Source organism: Dermacentor albipictus, chromosome 2 (genome assembly GCF_038994185.2).
Source record: "Dermacentor albipictus isolate Rhodes 1998 colony chromosome 2, USDA_Dalb.pri_finalv2, whole genome shotgun sequence".
Lineage (NCBI taxonomy): Eukaryota > Metazoa > Arthropoda > Arachnida > Ixodida > Ixodidae > Dermacentor > Dermacentor albipictus.
Genome location: NC_091822.1, coordinates 50670986 through 50683457, shown reverse-complemented (window position 1 = coordinate 50683457; position 12472 = coordinate 50670986). Strand labels below are relative to the sequence as shown.

The 12472-nt window shown below is 46.3% G+C and overlaps 1 protein-coding gene and 1 long non-coding RNA gene across 2 annotated transcripts in view; one reads left to right on the top strand and one right to left on the bottom strand.

The window, feature by feature from the left end:
• The window catches only part of LOC135904313 (monocarboxylate transporter 12-like), a 168368-nt gene extending 161633 nt beyond the window's left edge, over positions 1 to 6735 (top strand). The window contains exons 5-6 of the mRNA XM_065434938.2: positions 4091 to 4969; positions 6340 to 6735. Of these exons, the coding sequence (XP_065291010.2) occupies positions 4091 to 4969; positions 6340 to 6530 (1070 nt within the window). The 3' untranslated portion in view covers positions 6531 to 6735. The remainder of the gene's footprint in view (positions 1 to 4090; positions 4970 to 6339) is intronic.
• Positions 1 to 12472, bottom strand: part of LOC135904314 (uncharacterized) — a 66689-nt gene that overhangs the window by 36966 nt on the left and 17251 nt on the right. The window lies entirely within an intron of this gene.

The window sequence follows — 12472 nt, the reverse complement described above, 5'->3', positions numbered from 1 at the left end:
GCTCTCGTACAGTTTGGACTTAACGGCGAACTCTTCAGAGAAACGTAAACTCTCGAAATTTTCCATGAGCGTTTCAGCAAAACACCATCAAACTACCTTGCACCGTGCTTCGTGTGTAGTGGCAGCAGTCGGTCCGGACGAACACCATTGTTGATGTTACGAGGCGCCCGACCAATCACAGGCGGAAACGAGGCGCGCGAGTTGGGCGTGTCTGCTGCTGCACTTTTCGTCGAAATAAAATATGTTTGCGCTTTCTTTCGCTGCATTTCGATGCGATATTCGAATTCAGAGGGTTGAAAACCACGGCGTACTGCTCTTCACTCATTTTTTCTGGAAAAGCTTTCAGCTTCCCTTTAACCAGGGCATTCCCTATGATTAGAATCTGTACAACAGGCACAAGGTGAAACGCCACCGAAAAGAAACAACATCACTCAGTAGGCGTGAACTTACACAATCACCTCTAATTATCTGATTAGCATTCATGTTTAGGCCTGCTAAATGCAGGTAATGCGCGAAGGACACGAATGCTCAAACAGATACAGTTAGGCCCTTGAATACTTTCCTTTTTTTTCTAAATAGGCAGGATTATGTTCTTGGATGCCGGTGCGGCCCATACAGGCGCAAGTAGAGAACCCCGAAATGGGATCCACTCACAGTACGCTACCTGGGGTCGTTTAACGTAAAACAATTTCAATATGCGTTTATTCCAATCTGCTTACGTCAAATTTGCGTAACCCCGACGCAAACATCGGGCAGTCGCCCGCAGGGTTGTCTGAACAAACCAATCAAATGCTCCCCTTGTTCATAGGAGGTCACTTTTGCTTGCTTTAAAAAGTAATAAGATTGCCTGCACTAAGCAGCTTGTCTTATCTAAGTGTCTCACAAGAGGCGAGGAACACGCTCAAGCGGAGAGGGATTCGATGGGGCCGAGCCACTGCACTGAAAATGAATCACCGGATGAAGGGGGTGGTGCCGGCGTGTGCGATTGGTCCGCTTTCCCTTACATAGATTGCAGTGGGTGGTCGAAAATCGCGGCGGCATGCAACGGAAGCTTAAGAATGATGCTAGAACGGATCCTCAGTAACTAAGAGTTGGCACAACGAGGTCGTAAACGTGCCGAAAGAGCTCGAAAACGTTTCACGGTCACGCAAAAAGTTTTACTACACGCAAATAAATCCATGCCTTCTGGCAGGTGCGAGTAGCCAGTGCCTGAGCGATTGGCGGCTGCCATCTTTTACTCCTTTAGGAACGGGGCAGCCTGCAGCTATCCAGGGGCGCTATAACGTAAAACTATTCCGAAATTGTCTATTCCAATTCTGCAATCAGTCCACCGAGATTGGTGAAAAACTTTTTGGACTACCCCCACTTCACCTGTCTGTCACGCAATGTCACGAAAACCACGATAGCTCTCCATCTGATATGACGTATACACACTGATCATGAATAACTTGATCGAACAAAAGAGAAATAGTTATTTCTGGGTCGACAGCTTTTGCAATTAGCCCTCGGCTATCGTTCAAACGTTTTCGGGCTGCAGCCACTTCACCTGCTTCTCACGCAACGTCACAAAACCGCAAGAATTTACCGCGTCAAAGTGACGCGTATGCATCAAAGATGCATTAGTATGCTGAACAAAGCCTAGTTTTCTTCTGAATAGCTTCAGGCTGCCCCGTTCCGAAAGGAATGAAAGATTGCTGCCGCCGATCGCTCCGGCGCTGTCTACTAGCCCCTGCCGGAGAGCATGGGGTTATTTGCGTGTAATAAACCTTCTTGCGTGGCCGTGTAACGTTTTCGAGAACTTTCGGCACGTTTACCACCCCGTTCTGCCAACTCTTCTTTACTGAGGATCCGTTTCAGCGTCATTCTTAAGCTTCCGTTGCCTGCCGCCATGATTGTTGACGAGCCACCGCAAGCTAAGTAAAAGAAAGCGAACCAATCGCAGACGCCGGCACCACCCTCTTCATCCCGTTATTGATATTCAGTGCAGTGGCTCGGCCCCGTCGAATGCCTCTATACTTGAGCATGTTCCTCGCCTCTTGTGAGCCAATTATATAAGACAAGCAGCTCAGTTCAGGCAATCTTCTTCGTTTTTCAAGCAAACAAATGTGACCTCCTATGAACGAGGGGAGCATTTTATTCATTTGTTCAGACAACCCTGAAGGGTTGTCTGAAGGGTTACCGCCTGATGCTTGCGTCGGCGGTTATGAAAATGTGACGTCAAGAGATTGGACTAAAAACATATTAGAATAGTTTTATGTTATACGGCCCTAGAAGAAAATTCAGTTTTGTTCGGCACATTAATAAATCTTTAACGCGCACACGTCGCTTTGACGCGATGAGTTTTTGCGGTTTTGTGACGTCGCGTTACGGCCAGGTGAAGTGGGTAGAGCCCAAAAACTCTTGACCAATAGCCGAGGGCTAATGACGAGAAGTGTCGAATCAGAAATAACCATTTTTGTTTCGTTCGGTCAAATCACGCACAACCAGTTTGTGCACGTCATATCATATGTTGAGCTATTGCGGTTTTTGTGACGTCGCGTGACCTACAGGTGAAGCGGGGGCGGTCCAAAAAAGTTTTCGACCCATCGCGGAGGGCTGACTGCAGAATTGGAATAGAAAAGTTAGGAATAGTTTGACGTTATAGCGCCCCTGATCCACGAGATCTACTTAGTGGCATGTGCTTACCTATATATAAAAAAAGGGCGCTTTCATCTGTCGAGACGCTTAAATTGAAGCCAAACAGGAGCTATTGCTTGTCGTATAAAACCCCGCGCATTACGGAAACAATGGCATGTTTGTCTTAAGTAAAAGCGACGTGCAGGGCGGCACTTCATCAACGCCACCGTATCTCACGCAGCAGGTAGCCTCTTCTGCACTACGAAAAACGCTCCAGTAAATTTGAGCTATGCATAAAATAGGCTCATCATACCTTCCGGCTTTGTAATCACATAAAAAAGACACCGAATGACACAGAGGTTAAGCGCCCAATAGGAGCTATACCAATCGGCAATTTCCTCAAAGTGGTCACATTCGCTATGCCGTGTGAAATGCGATATTTCGCAATGAAGTTCGTGGCCAGTCACTCTGTATGTCTTCTCCTGAGCTAAATAAGCTCGCGTTCATTTCACAGATTGCTGTTTGGCAGACATCTTTATCGCACCGGACCCTGACAGAGAGGCTACTCCAAAGTGGGTCTGTGTCTCATTTATCGAAAATGGGTGTAACTGTAAATGGGGTCAACCTGTTCTGTCGGCATAATGAATTATCGCTTCAAATCATCACAGGAAAGTTACGAAGGTCGATAATGACATCATATTGACGAGGAAATTTCACGAGAACGTTAATTGGCTTGGAATATAGAAGAACACCAAATAAAGATCCAGTGAACAACGAAACACGAATTTGACTTAACACTTTCTTCATGGTGGGATTTGCCTTAGCAGCTGCTACTTTTGCTACAATGTCGTTATTTTCAGCAGTAAAGTTGCAAGTCCGACATTAATAACTAAGTAATCCAGCCCCTTTCGAGGCGTGCAGTAAACGAGTAATTGTCCAGGAAAGATATTGGCATAAATATCATGACCTCTGTCAAACGATGGCGGGAACGACGAGTGGTTGGCATTCGTTTGTGGTGTTAAAGGAGGTTCCTTCCCACTCAAAGAAAGGACAGGGCCATTGTGAAAATCATAGTTTCTTATTTTAGTTCGTGCTTGCTCTAGCACCTGTTACTCACGACAGCGTAAAATGACGAATGTTAGCTGATGCAGATTGCTGAAGCGATCGGAGCTGGTACTGCTGAAGTGTTTGGCTACGAGGTACACTTCGATTTGGCATGACCGCTCAATAAAGAGTCGATTACGCACATCACAATAAAAACTTTGGAACCTGAGTCTCTGGCATGGAACCTCATCTTGCATGTATATGAAACACTCCTGGTGCCGCCTGCTTCACCGCAATCGCAGTAGAGTAGGTGGCTGCCAGCCCTGTACCAGACATTGGCTATGGTCTGTTTTGTTGTGTCCTCTAGGATGAGTCGGAGTTGTACATTATGCGCAACTAATTCCCACACCATTCATCCTTTTCTTTTCAGCTATCGGGAGTGGCATGCTCTTCGTCGCTATTCCGACAGTCATCAACGAACACTTCGTTCGGTACAAGGGCTTTGCCATGGGCATCAATTTCGCCGGCGCCACCATGGGCACGTTTGTCTTTCCAAAGTTCCTTCAAATGGCGACCAACCAGTACGGATTCAAAAGTGCCCTTCTGCTTTTCGGCGCTCTTTGCCTCAATGCCGTTGCCTTCAGCCTGTTCCTGCGTCAACCTTCCTGGCTGAAGAAAAAGCTGAAGGAACAGAAGGAAGAGCAAGTTCAGGTGGAGAAGTTGCGTGGCGTAAAGGATACTTCGGGGCACACCGTCAATGGCGGCCGCATCGCTGTTCCGAACGGGTTAGCAGAGGACAAGACGAGCAGAAATAAGATTGAATTAGTGCCAGGATCATTTCGCCATGGGCTCACTGTGTTCTCGTGCCCCATGTTTTACGTGGTGATGTACTCTTACATTTCATTCAGCTTCGCGTTCGAGTGCTACATCTCGCTGCTGGTGGACTTCGCCATTGACCGCGGCGTCAGTGTGTCTAACGCGGTGACCGTGCTCTCCACCAGTTCTGTGGTGTGTCTGGTCGGTCGGCTAATACTTCCTGTGCTGGCCGACAAAGGATACTTCACTCGACAAGCCCTGATGACCGTCTGCTTAGCGTGCATAGGATGCCTCTACATCATGCTTCCCTTAGTCGAGAGCTACGCGATGGTGTTCGTCATGGCAGTTTCGATTGGCTTCTGCGTCGGCATCCCTGTAGTGCTTTTCTCTGTGCTGTGTGCAGAGTATGTGGGCATCGAGCGAGTGTCTATGGCCTTCGGCATGGTGTCCGCTTCGGCAGGGATGACGTCGCTAGTGAGGCCACCCATCATAGGTGCGTATTGGGGCATTATATGAAGGCATGCTATTCGTTATAGGGCAACAGTATGTTTCTGGTTGGTTGCAAATGATATGTGGGCTTATAAAGAACACAGATGATTGCGCAATACATCATACCTTATGTGTACATCTAAGCGTGGAAGGAGGCAACGTATTAACAAAAGGGCAGCAGTTCGATACTCTAGCAGCAGAGACCACAATTCACCTCTCATATTCAAGATAGCGAGGACACCGACTCATAAAATATAACATTGTATTTCACAAGTCTTTAAAAAAGCAACACTGAAACCCTATTTGCGCACGTCGGAAATCAGAAGAAATATTTCTTTTTGCACGCGTAAAATGAGGAGCGTGAAAAATAAGATTGTTAGCTCTAAGAACTAACCCCGTATTCAGAAACGCAACTGAATGTGAAGCCCATGCTTCACTTGATCTACATGACGCTAAGCTTCAACGTGCCGAAGATGCTCACTGCATTTCCTCTAGTGCACTCATGACTGCCTTCATTAAGATATTATCGAGCATTAGGTTTAAGCTAAGATGCGGTTCAGAATGCGGGGGTTAGTCAATATGCCTTTCTATGTACGCATCCCATCCCCCTGATAATTCCAACCTATTAAACAATGTGCGCGGAAGTGCGGAAGTACGTGGCTGTGTTTTGATTTATTCTCGCTAACCTACGTAACGAAAAAACGCTTCAAATAGAGACGCAACGTCAATTTTGTCGCCGGTACTGATGTCTCCGTTTTCAACCATATGTACATTTGCGCGTGTGTGGTTTAACTTCAAGCCAGTTCACATTACCGCAGTCATCAATTTCTTTCTGTGGTTGCCGTTATGAAGGCCACAAATGGTAGTGTAAGTACGGAACTATTGTTTTCTTCTAGACATCACACACAGCCCATGCGTGTGTCTATTAGAGAAGCAAAATTGCGAAGTATGCATTGAGCTCAATTAATTATCGTAAAAGTAGGGAGGATGAAAATATCGCATAGAGTGTCACGAGCCATGCTGTCTGTGACTCCCCCGTAGAAAAATTCCTAAACTTTCAGCGACAGACGTCGCTGAAAGTTTTCACGGCTATCTAAAAAAGAAACAGGGTTCACTTTTTTCGGAGCCGGAGAAGGGGGCGTCTCTCGCCTCTTAATATAGGAAGTGCGAGCTAAGCATTGTGAACAGAATAACGCACTTGCTCCGAGTTTTTTCGATTAAAGTCGTGGGCTCGTCATTCACGCACGCACATGCGGCAGCAACAAAGCTGGCAAACTGACAAGCCGTTAACTATGACGCATAGCATTCCCTTTGCCTCTATCATTTTGAGTTGCTTACAAACACTGCTTCATCAATTTCGACATTATCACGCAGGTTACTTCCGGGACATGGTTGGATCCTACGACAACCTGTTTCACCTGTGCGGTTCTGCAGTGACCCTGGCCGCCATCATCTGGATCTTCGTTCACATCAGGCTCTGCGCCACTTCCAAGCATACGTCGACGTTGGGAAATGGCACATTGTATGACTCCGAGGACGCCAGTGTAAAAAAGAACCAACCTTAAATCAGCCAATCTCCAAGTGAACGTGAAGTATGTGCGCGCTGCGAAGCGTTGCCCGCTGTAACACTGTAGCTTAGCTCTTCTTCTGGCTGTCAGGCACTGAAGGTCTGCATCACAGATTACTTGCATCTCCCACCATTGGTGCTGGCCCGCTATCAGTGGTTTTTGATGAATCGGAGACCTTGAAAAGTTGGTGGGTGTTGCAGCGGCATATCTGGGCATGAAAGGTTTTTTGTAAAATTCATATTACGGAAAAGTTTGTCTGAGAAAAAGATTACAATAAAAACTTCTATTAATAACTATACATGCATGTACGACACAGCAGACGTTATTTATCTAATACACGGGGAATGTCTTGTGCCATTTTGTCATTAATTGTACGGCATCTATCACTCATAATCATAAGCTGAACAACAATAAAAGCCAAAACTAGCTTCACACAACGAATTGCAATAAATACAAAATAAAAACTTTTAAGAAACTTTAAATCGTGCGTCTGGTACATGTCAAAGAAAACATGTGCTGTTACACTAATAGCTGCTCGACGGTTTTCCACAAGCCCCAAAGAGTGCACGCAGTTTGCTGTAATTTCCATTCACTCTCCAATATTCACGACTGAATTTCTTGCCTTATTCTATGACGTTTGCTGCGTAGTCATGCTTCCCCAGCTCGATCGGGGCAAAATGCTAAAACACCGCTGTAGTTAGATCGAGGCGCACGTCAAAGGATGCCTGTGGCGCAAATTATTCCGAAGTCCCCCACTACGGCATGCCTCAAATCAGATCGCGGCTTTGCCGCATAAAACCCCACAATTTAATTCTTTCCTTCGCCAGTGATTCGGATAGCTGTGGCCACAGTACAAGTGTTAATAAACATGGCCATCTCTCCATCATAGTTACAAACACAATGAATGGCGTGGTTTATTTCTGTTTAAAAAGATAATTTTGTTATATGCGAAGAGATATAGACATAGCGCTACGTCAAAAAAATAAAAAAAATAGGAGCTCCTTTCTCCAGGGCAGGCTGCTACCAAGAAACCCGGCTCCGGTAGACAGCTGATCATACACTGTAAACGGAAATAACTCCGAGGTGGGAGTATACTGCTTGTCCTCTAGCGACCCCCCGGTTCGGAGTTTATTATGCTCCGTATGATCGGAGTAGAATTTTTACTCCGTACGAGCGGAATTTTTGCGTGGAATTATGGGAGTTTTTTTTCTGTCTTTTCTTTATTTTTTGCTTTGCAATTGACGGAGTTTTTTCGAGGTGCAACGGGAGTATAAAAAGAGGCGAAAGAGGCATCGCGTGAGTTTGCGCGATCATGTTTACATGCAGAGGCTGCTCGTCAAATTTAGAAATATGCCCACGAGACCGCATCAAATTCGACGAAACAAGTCAATGAAAGCACATATATCATAACCTACATAAACATTCCAGAAACGCCCAATGCACAAATTTGAAAGACATCACACGTACACGCGATACTCAAAGAAGCAACGGTGCCAGTATATATAGCCACGATACTGTGTGCCTCGAAACCGCCTAGGGAGCAGCTGTGCTGTTTTCAGAATTAAGACTCACATGCTCGTTTATACGAGATCTGCCTCTTTGAAATTAACAGAATACCTTAATCAACATAAAACTGTTAATTCAATATAGTGAGAGAAAAAAGTTAATGGCGTTATTTTTCAAAATTATCATGCCAGTCTGTGAGTGCTGAAGCGACTTCGCACACTGCCGGCGTTCGCGGCCAAAAAGTAGTGCGTTAGGTACAGTAAGCAAGAAAAATGTAAGTGCATGTGCTGCATAGCAAAATTAAATTTTTGCGATATAGTGGTAGCGTAGCAAGAAATTATTACCGTGTGAGCATGACCCGCAGCAGCCGACGTGACACCAAAAAATGCGCAGACATACATTTTATACACCGCACTACTTGCTCTGCGTCCAAGCAATCTGTCTCGGTTGCGAAAAGGAGCTACATCGCTGATCTGGCGAGTGAATCGCTAAACTCGGAGCCAGCAGGCATGCGTCTAAATCAGTGTCTCGGATAGAGCGTAATGTTAATGCAATATCGGAAGCAACGACGTGACCATAACCTATATGCGCGATAACAATTCGATTCACATCGCTCAATAAGAAGCTTTATTTTCAGCACGCATACTTATGTCCTACCGTTTTTCTTCGGGCGAGGATATCCGTTCACAGATAAATAAAAACAGTTGCTTGCACTCCGGTCTTTTTCACTGGCAACACAGCACCGCAACGAACTTGGGTTACGCCATTCATGCGCGACTAGCACGGATGTCGTCGCTCGAACAGTGGCTGCTGTTGCCATTGCTACGCGGTCCTTTCAAACACTGCACTGGACGTTGTCAGCATGTACTCAAAAAGGACATAGAAGTCGAATTTCACGTACTGAAGAACACAAGACAGGGTGACGCAGCACGAAAACACAGTCAGAACGTGAACCGACATCACGAGCCAGTGAGCAGCTTCGAGGTATACCTAAGCCTTTTTCCGCACTTGAAAACGTGGCTCTTGCAATCATCGTTGTCAGCAAAGTGATCACAGCTAATGTACTTGAAGCTGAGATACAGTGAGCTTCAGGTATGCCTGTAACACTTTCTGGAAGGAGATACGGGAAACAAATTGACGAAACGCTGTCACGGAACGACACTTCACAGACGTAAACAAACCGTCAGCCATGAGCACTGCCCGCTCCGCCGAACGCGCCCGGTCGCTGGCGAGGCGCACAGCCTCATGGGAAGCGCCACGTGACCGGCGGAGGGGAGTTTTCTAAAACTCCCTGTCGGAGTTTCACGGGAGAACAAGATTTTTAAGCGGAGTAAAATCGCGTCATGTCGCCTTAAAACTCCCGCAGCTAGCCAGCGGAGTGAAACGAGGGAATGGCGCTGTTTTGCTCCCATACATCGGAGTAAATATTTGAGGAGGGGAGGTTTTAGGGCACATCACCTCTTAAAAACTCTCAGCTGGGTTTATTTTCGTTTACAGTGTAGGAGATAGACTCGAGACAAACGCAGCTAACGTGTTGCAAGATGCGCCGACGCTGTGCTCAGAATTCTATCTCTCCGACGCTATGCTTTTGTTTGCTAAATAAAAGAAAAGCTATGCGGCAGCTCATCCATGGATGTCCGAAGCAGAGGCATATTTCCGCAATAGAAGCCGCGAAAAGGAACGCCTCCAGCCGTCACGATGTAAACACCAGCATAGCTGTCCGTCTGTCTCAATGGTCATAATCGCAGTGGCGGAGCCAGAACTCCTTTATTTATTTTTTTGGGGGGGGAGGGGGTTGCAGGAGAGTAAGCATGTTTGGTTTAACGGTATCGCGTTTAAGTCAAGTGGTTCATGCGTAAACTGCGGAAAAGTTTCAGGAGCTTCCTATATAGGAGCCGGTCCACTCTATGCTGGCTCCATTCGGGACGATGATTGCTTGAGGATCAGCTAGGAGAAGCAGTATCGTCGTTCACCGTGCGGTAATTTAGACACGCTTTAATTGCTATGCTACGTTTTCAGACCAATCAGAAGGGCAATTTTCATGGCTATTTTCCGTGAATTCTGCCTGCCGTCCTCGAGCTTGTGAAGTGGCCGCGTGCCATAAAACGGCAGCTGTAGTAATTGGCACTATAGTCACTATTGCCATTCTTTATTTTTAAGCACACTTTAATCCATTGTCAGGAGTCTTCGCAAGTGCTTACACTAATAATTGCACCTAGCCATTGCTAAAACAAGCATAACTAATTAGTTTAAATATGGCGTTCAGCATCTGTTAAGTAGTGCTTAGTATTTTCTAACTGCTCAAGATAACGGTTTAGTGTTTAGTGTTTTTCGAAAACGCTAAGCGCTGAGCGTTTTCTTATTTTATATACAAACGTGCAACGACGTTATATTCACACAACAGAAGTTCCTGCGATGCACTTCCTTTCTTAAAGTGCTTGCGGAACATTACCAAACAACAGAAGCACAACAAGAGCGAGAATTGAGCTCGCAATTTTTTAGTGGAAGGCAGACACGGTACCATTACCCTAGAGGCGAGCTTTTTCTGCTTACTCCGCGGAAAAAAAAAAACAACACAGTACATCTTTACAAACAATGTCTAACTCAAGACTGCGGCTCTCTTATGTACATTTTTCTCACGTTGTGAGGCAGGGTCTGCTGCCTTCACAGCGCCTTGTTTTCGCTGGTTCTCGTCTCGTTAGGATATTTTTCTGTTAGAATTCTCGGCCAATTATACACAGAACTTGGCTCGTGAAGATTGTGCAACTTGCGCTTGCCGCTAAAAGCGCCTTTGTCTTCAAAACTGCGGGTGATAGCTGTGTTGACCAAGTAGGTTTTGACATTGACGTGAACCGCTCGCGTCTTCAATTGCGTGCAGTCGCTGCACTTTAATATCGTCACCAACCTGTAGAGCAAGGCGAACATGTTAAATAGCTGTTGCCATCCATGTTCCCGCTGCCGTCAAGGAAGACATAGCTGCACCTGTTTTTATTGTAACCGCCCCGCGTCGATTCACTCCTATCGCTCCAGCTATCACATCTCTAGCAGACGATTGGCATTCTCGGGTGGAAGTGGGCCATTGATTAGCAAAACGTGCTCGGTTATTTCATGTCTATATTGTTATTTAGAGTTACGCAAATTGCTGTGCATACGTATGGCAGGAAAGATAAGCTATATGAACGGGCATCATTTTTTGCGTGGCCCGTGACGTCGCGCGGATAGCCAATCGGATCGCTCGCACGAGTGACATCACTCTCCCACGCCACGTAGCGTGGGAAGAGGCGGCTGAAAGCGCAGAGGACCGGCACCGCTGCAATAGGCAGCGATTCATGGTTTTCAAGCATATTATCAAAATACACGCTTTATGCATACCGCATAAATCTGTCTCTCTTGATGATCAGGAAAGCCTACCCTGCAGGCTCACTACGTTTATACACAATCATCAAAATGGTTTCAGGGTCGCCTTTAATAATCATCCACAATACTCACTCTAACTAAGCCTTGAGAAGCGAAGCTATCTAATAAATGAGTAACAAGCACGTGAAAGAATTAAACAAGCACATACATAGTAGTCCCAAGTTGCTTAGAACAACCAGTCACGAAATATCAAGTGACGAAGAAGGGCTCGCTCGTCACCAGCTTCTCCTAGGTAAATTTAAAGGTTGCTTCTCATTTCTCGTAGACTCGAGAACAGTAGGTGAAAAAAAACTCCATGGTTTCAGTGTCAGCATAGCATCGAACAATTTATCTTTAAGAAGCTTCATCAACATGATGCAACAGAGCCACGCGCAAGGCGCTCTTCAGGATATCGCAGTAAGACAGAGTATTTTTATAGTGTTTAGCCATAACAGAAAAATATGCGTAGTATGTACATCGCGAGATGGGCCAGGCAAACATACTGCTGAAACACTATTGGCCTCGAGCTCCACCACTGGAAAAGCTGGCGCCACCGTCGGCGTGACGTGCTATTAGGGATCACGTGGACATAGCGGCCGCGTCGGCTGCTTCGTGAGCGCCGAAGCGAGCTGAAAACGAGTTTAAATTCCCTCGTACGCTGCGGTCCTCATTTAGTGGCGAGATTTTCCCGCTTCGAGTGTCTCCTTTACAACGCTTGAAAACACTACAATAGGTTGTGGCTGCCTTTGAAGGCGCGCAACATGGTAGGCTACTGCTCGGTGCCGCAATGCCGGACATACGCAACGGAGCCTGGTGTCAGCCTCATTCACACGTAGCCGCAGGACAAGCCGCGTGAAGCTTGGCTCGCAAAACATAAAACCGGCAAACAGTCATCGGCTACAACTCGGGTATGCAGCAAGCACAGACGCGTAGAAGATTTCTGTGACGGCACCGGGTCTGCGATGTTCGGAAAACGCGCACTGAGGCGCTCGCCCGAGTCCGCTGTCCGACTAATGTCATGACGGTTTGGTGTATGA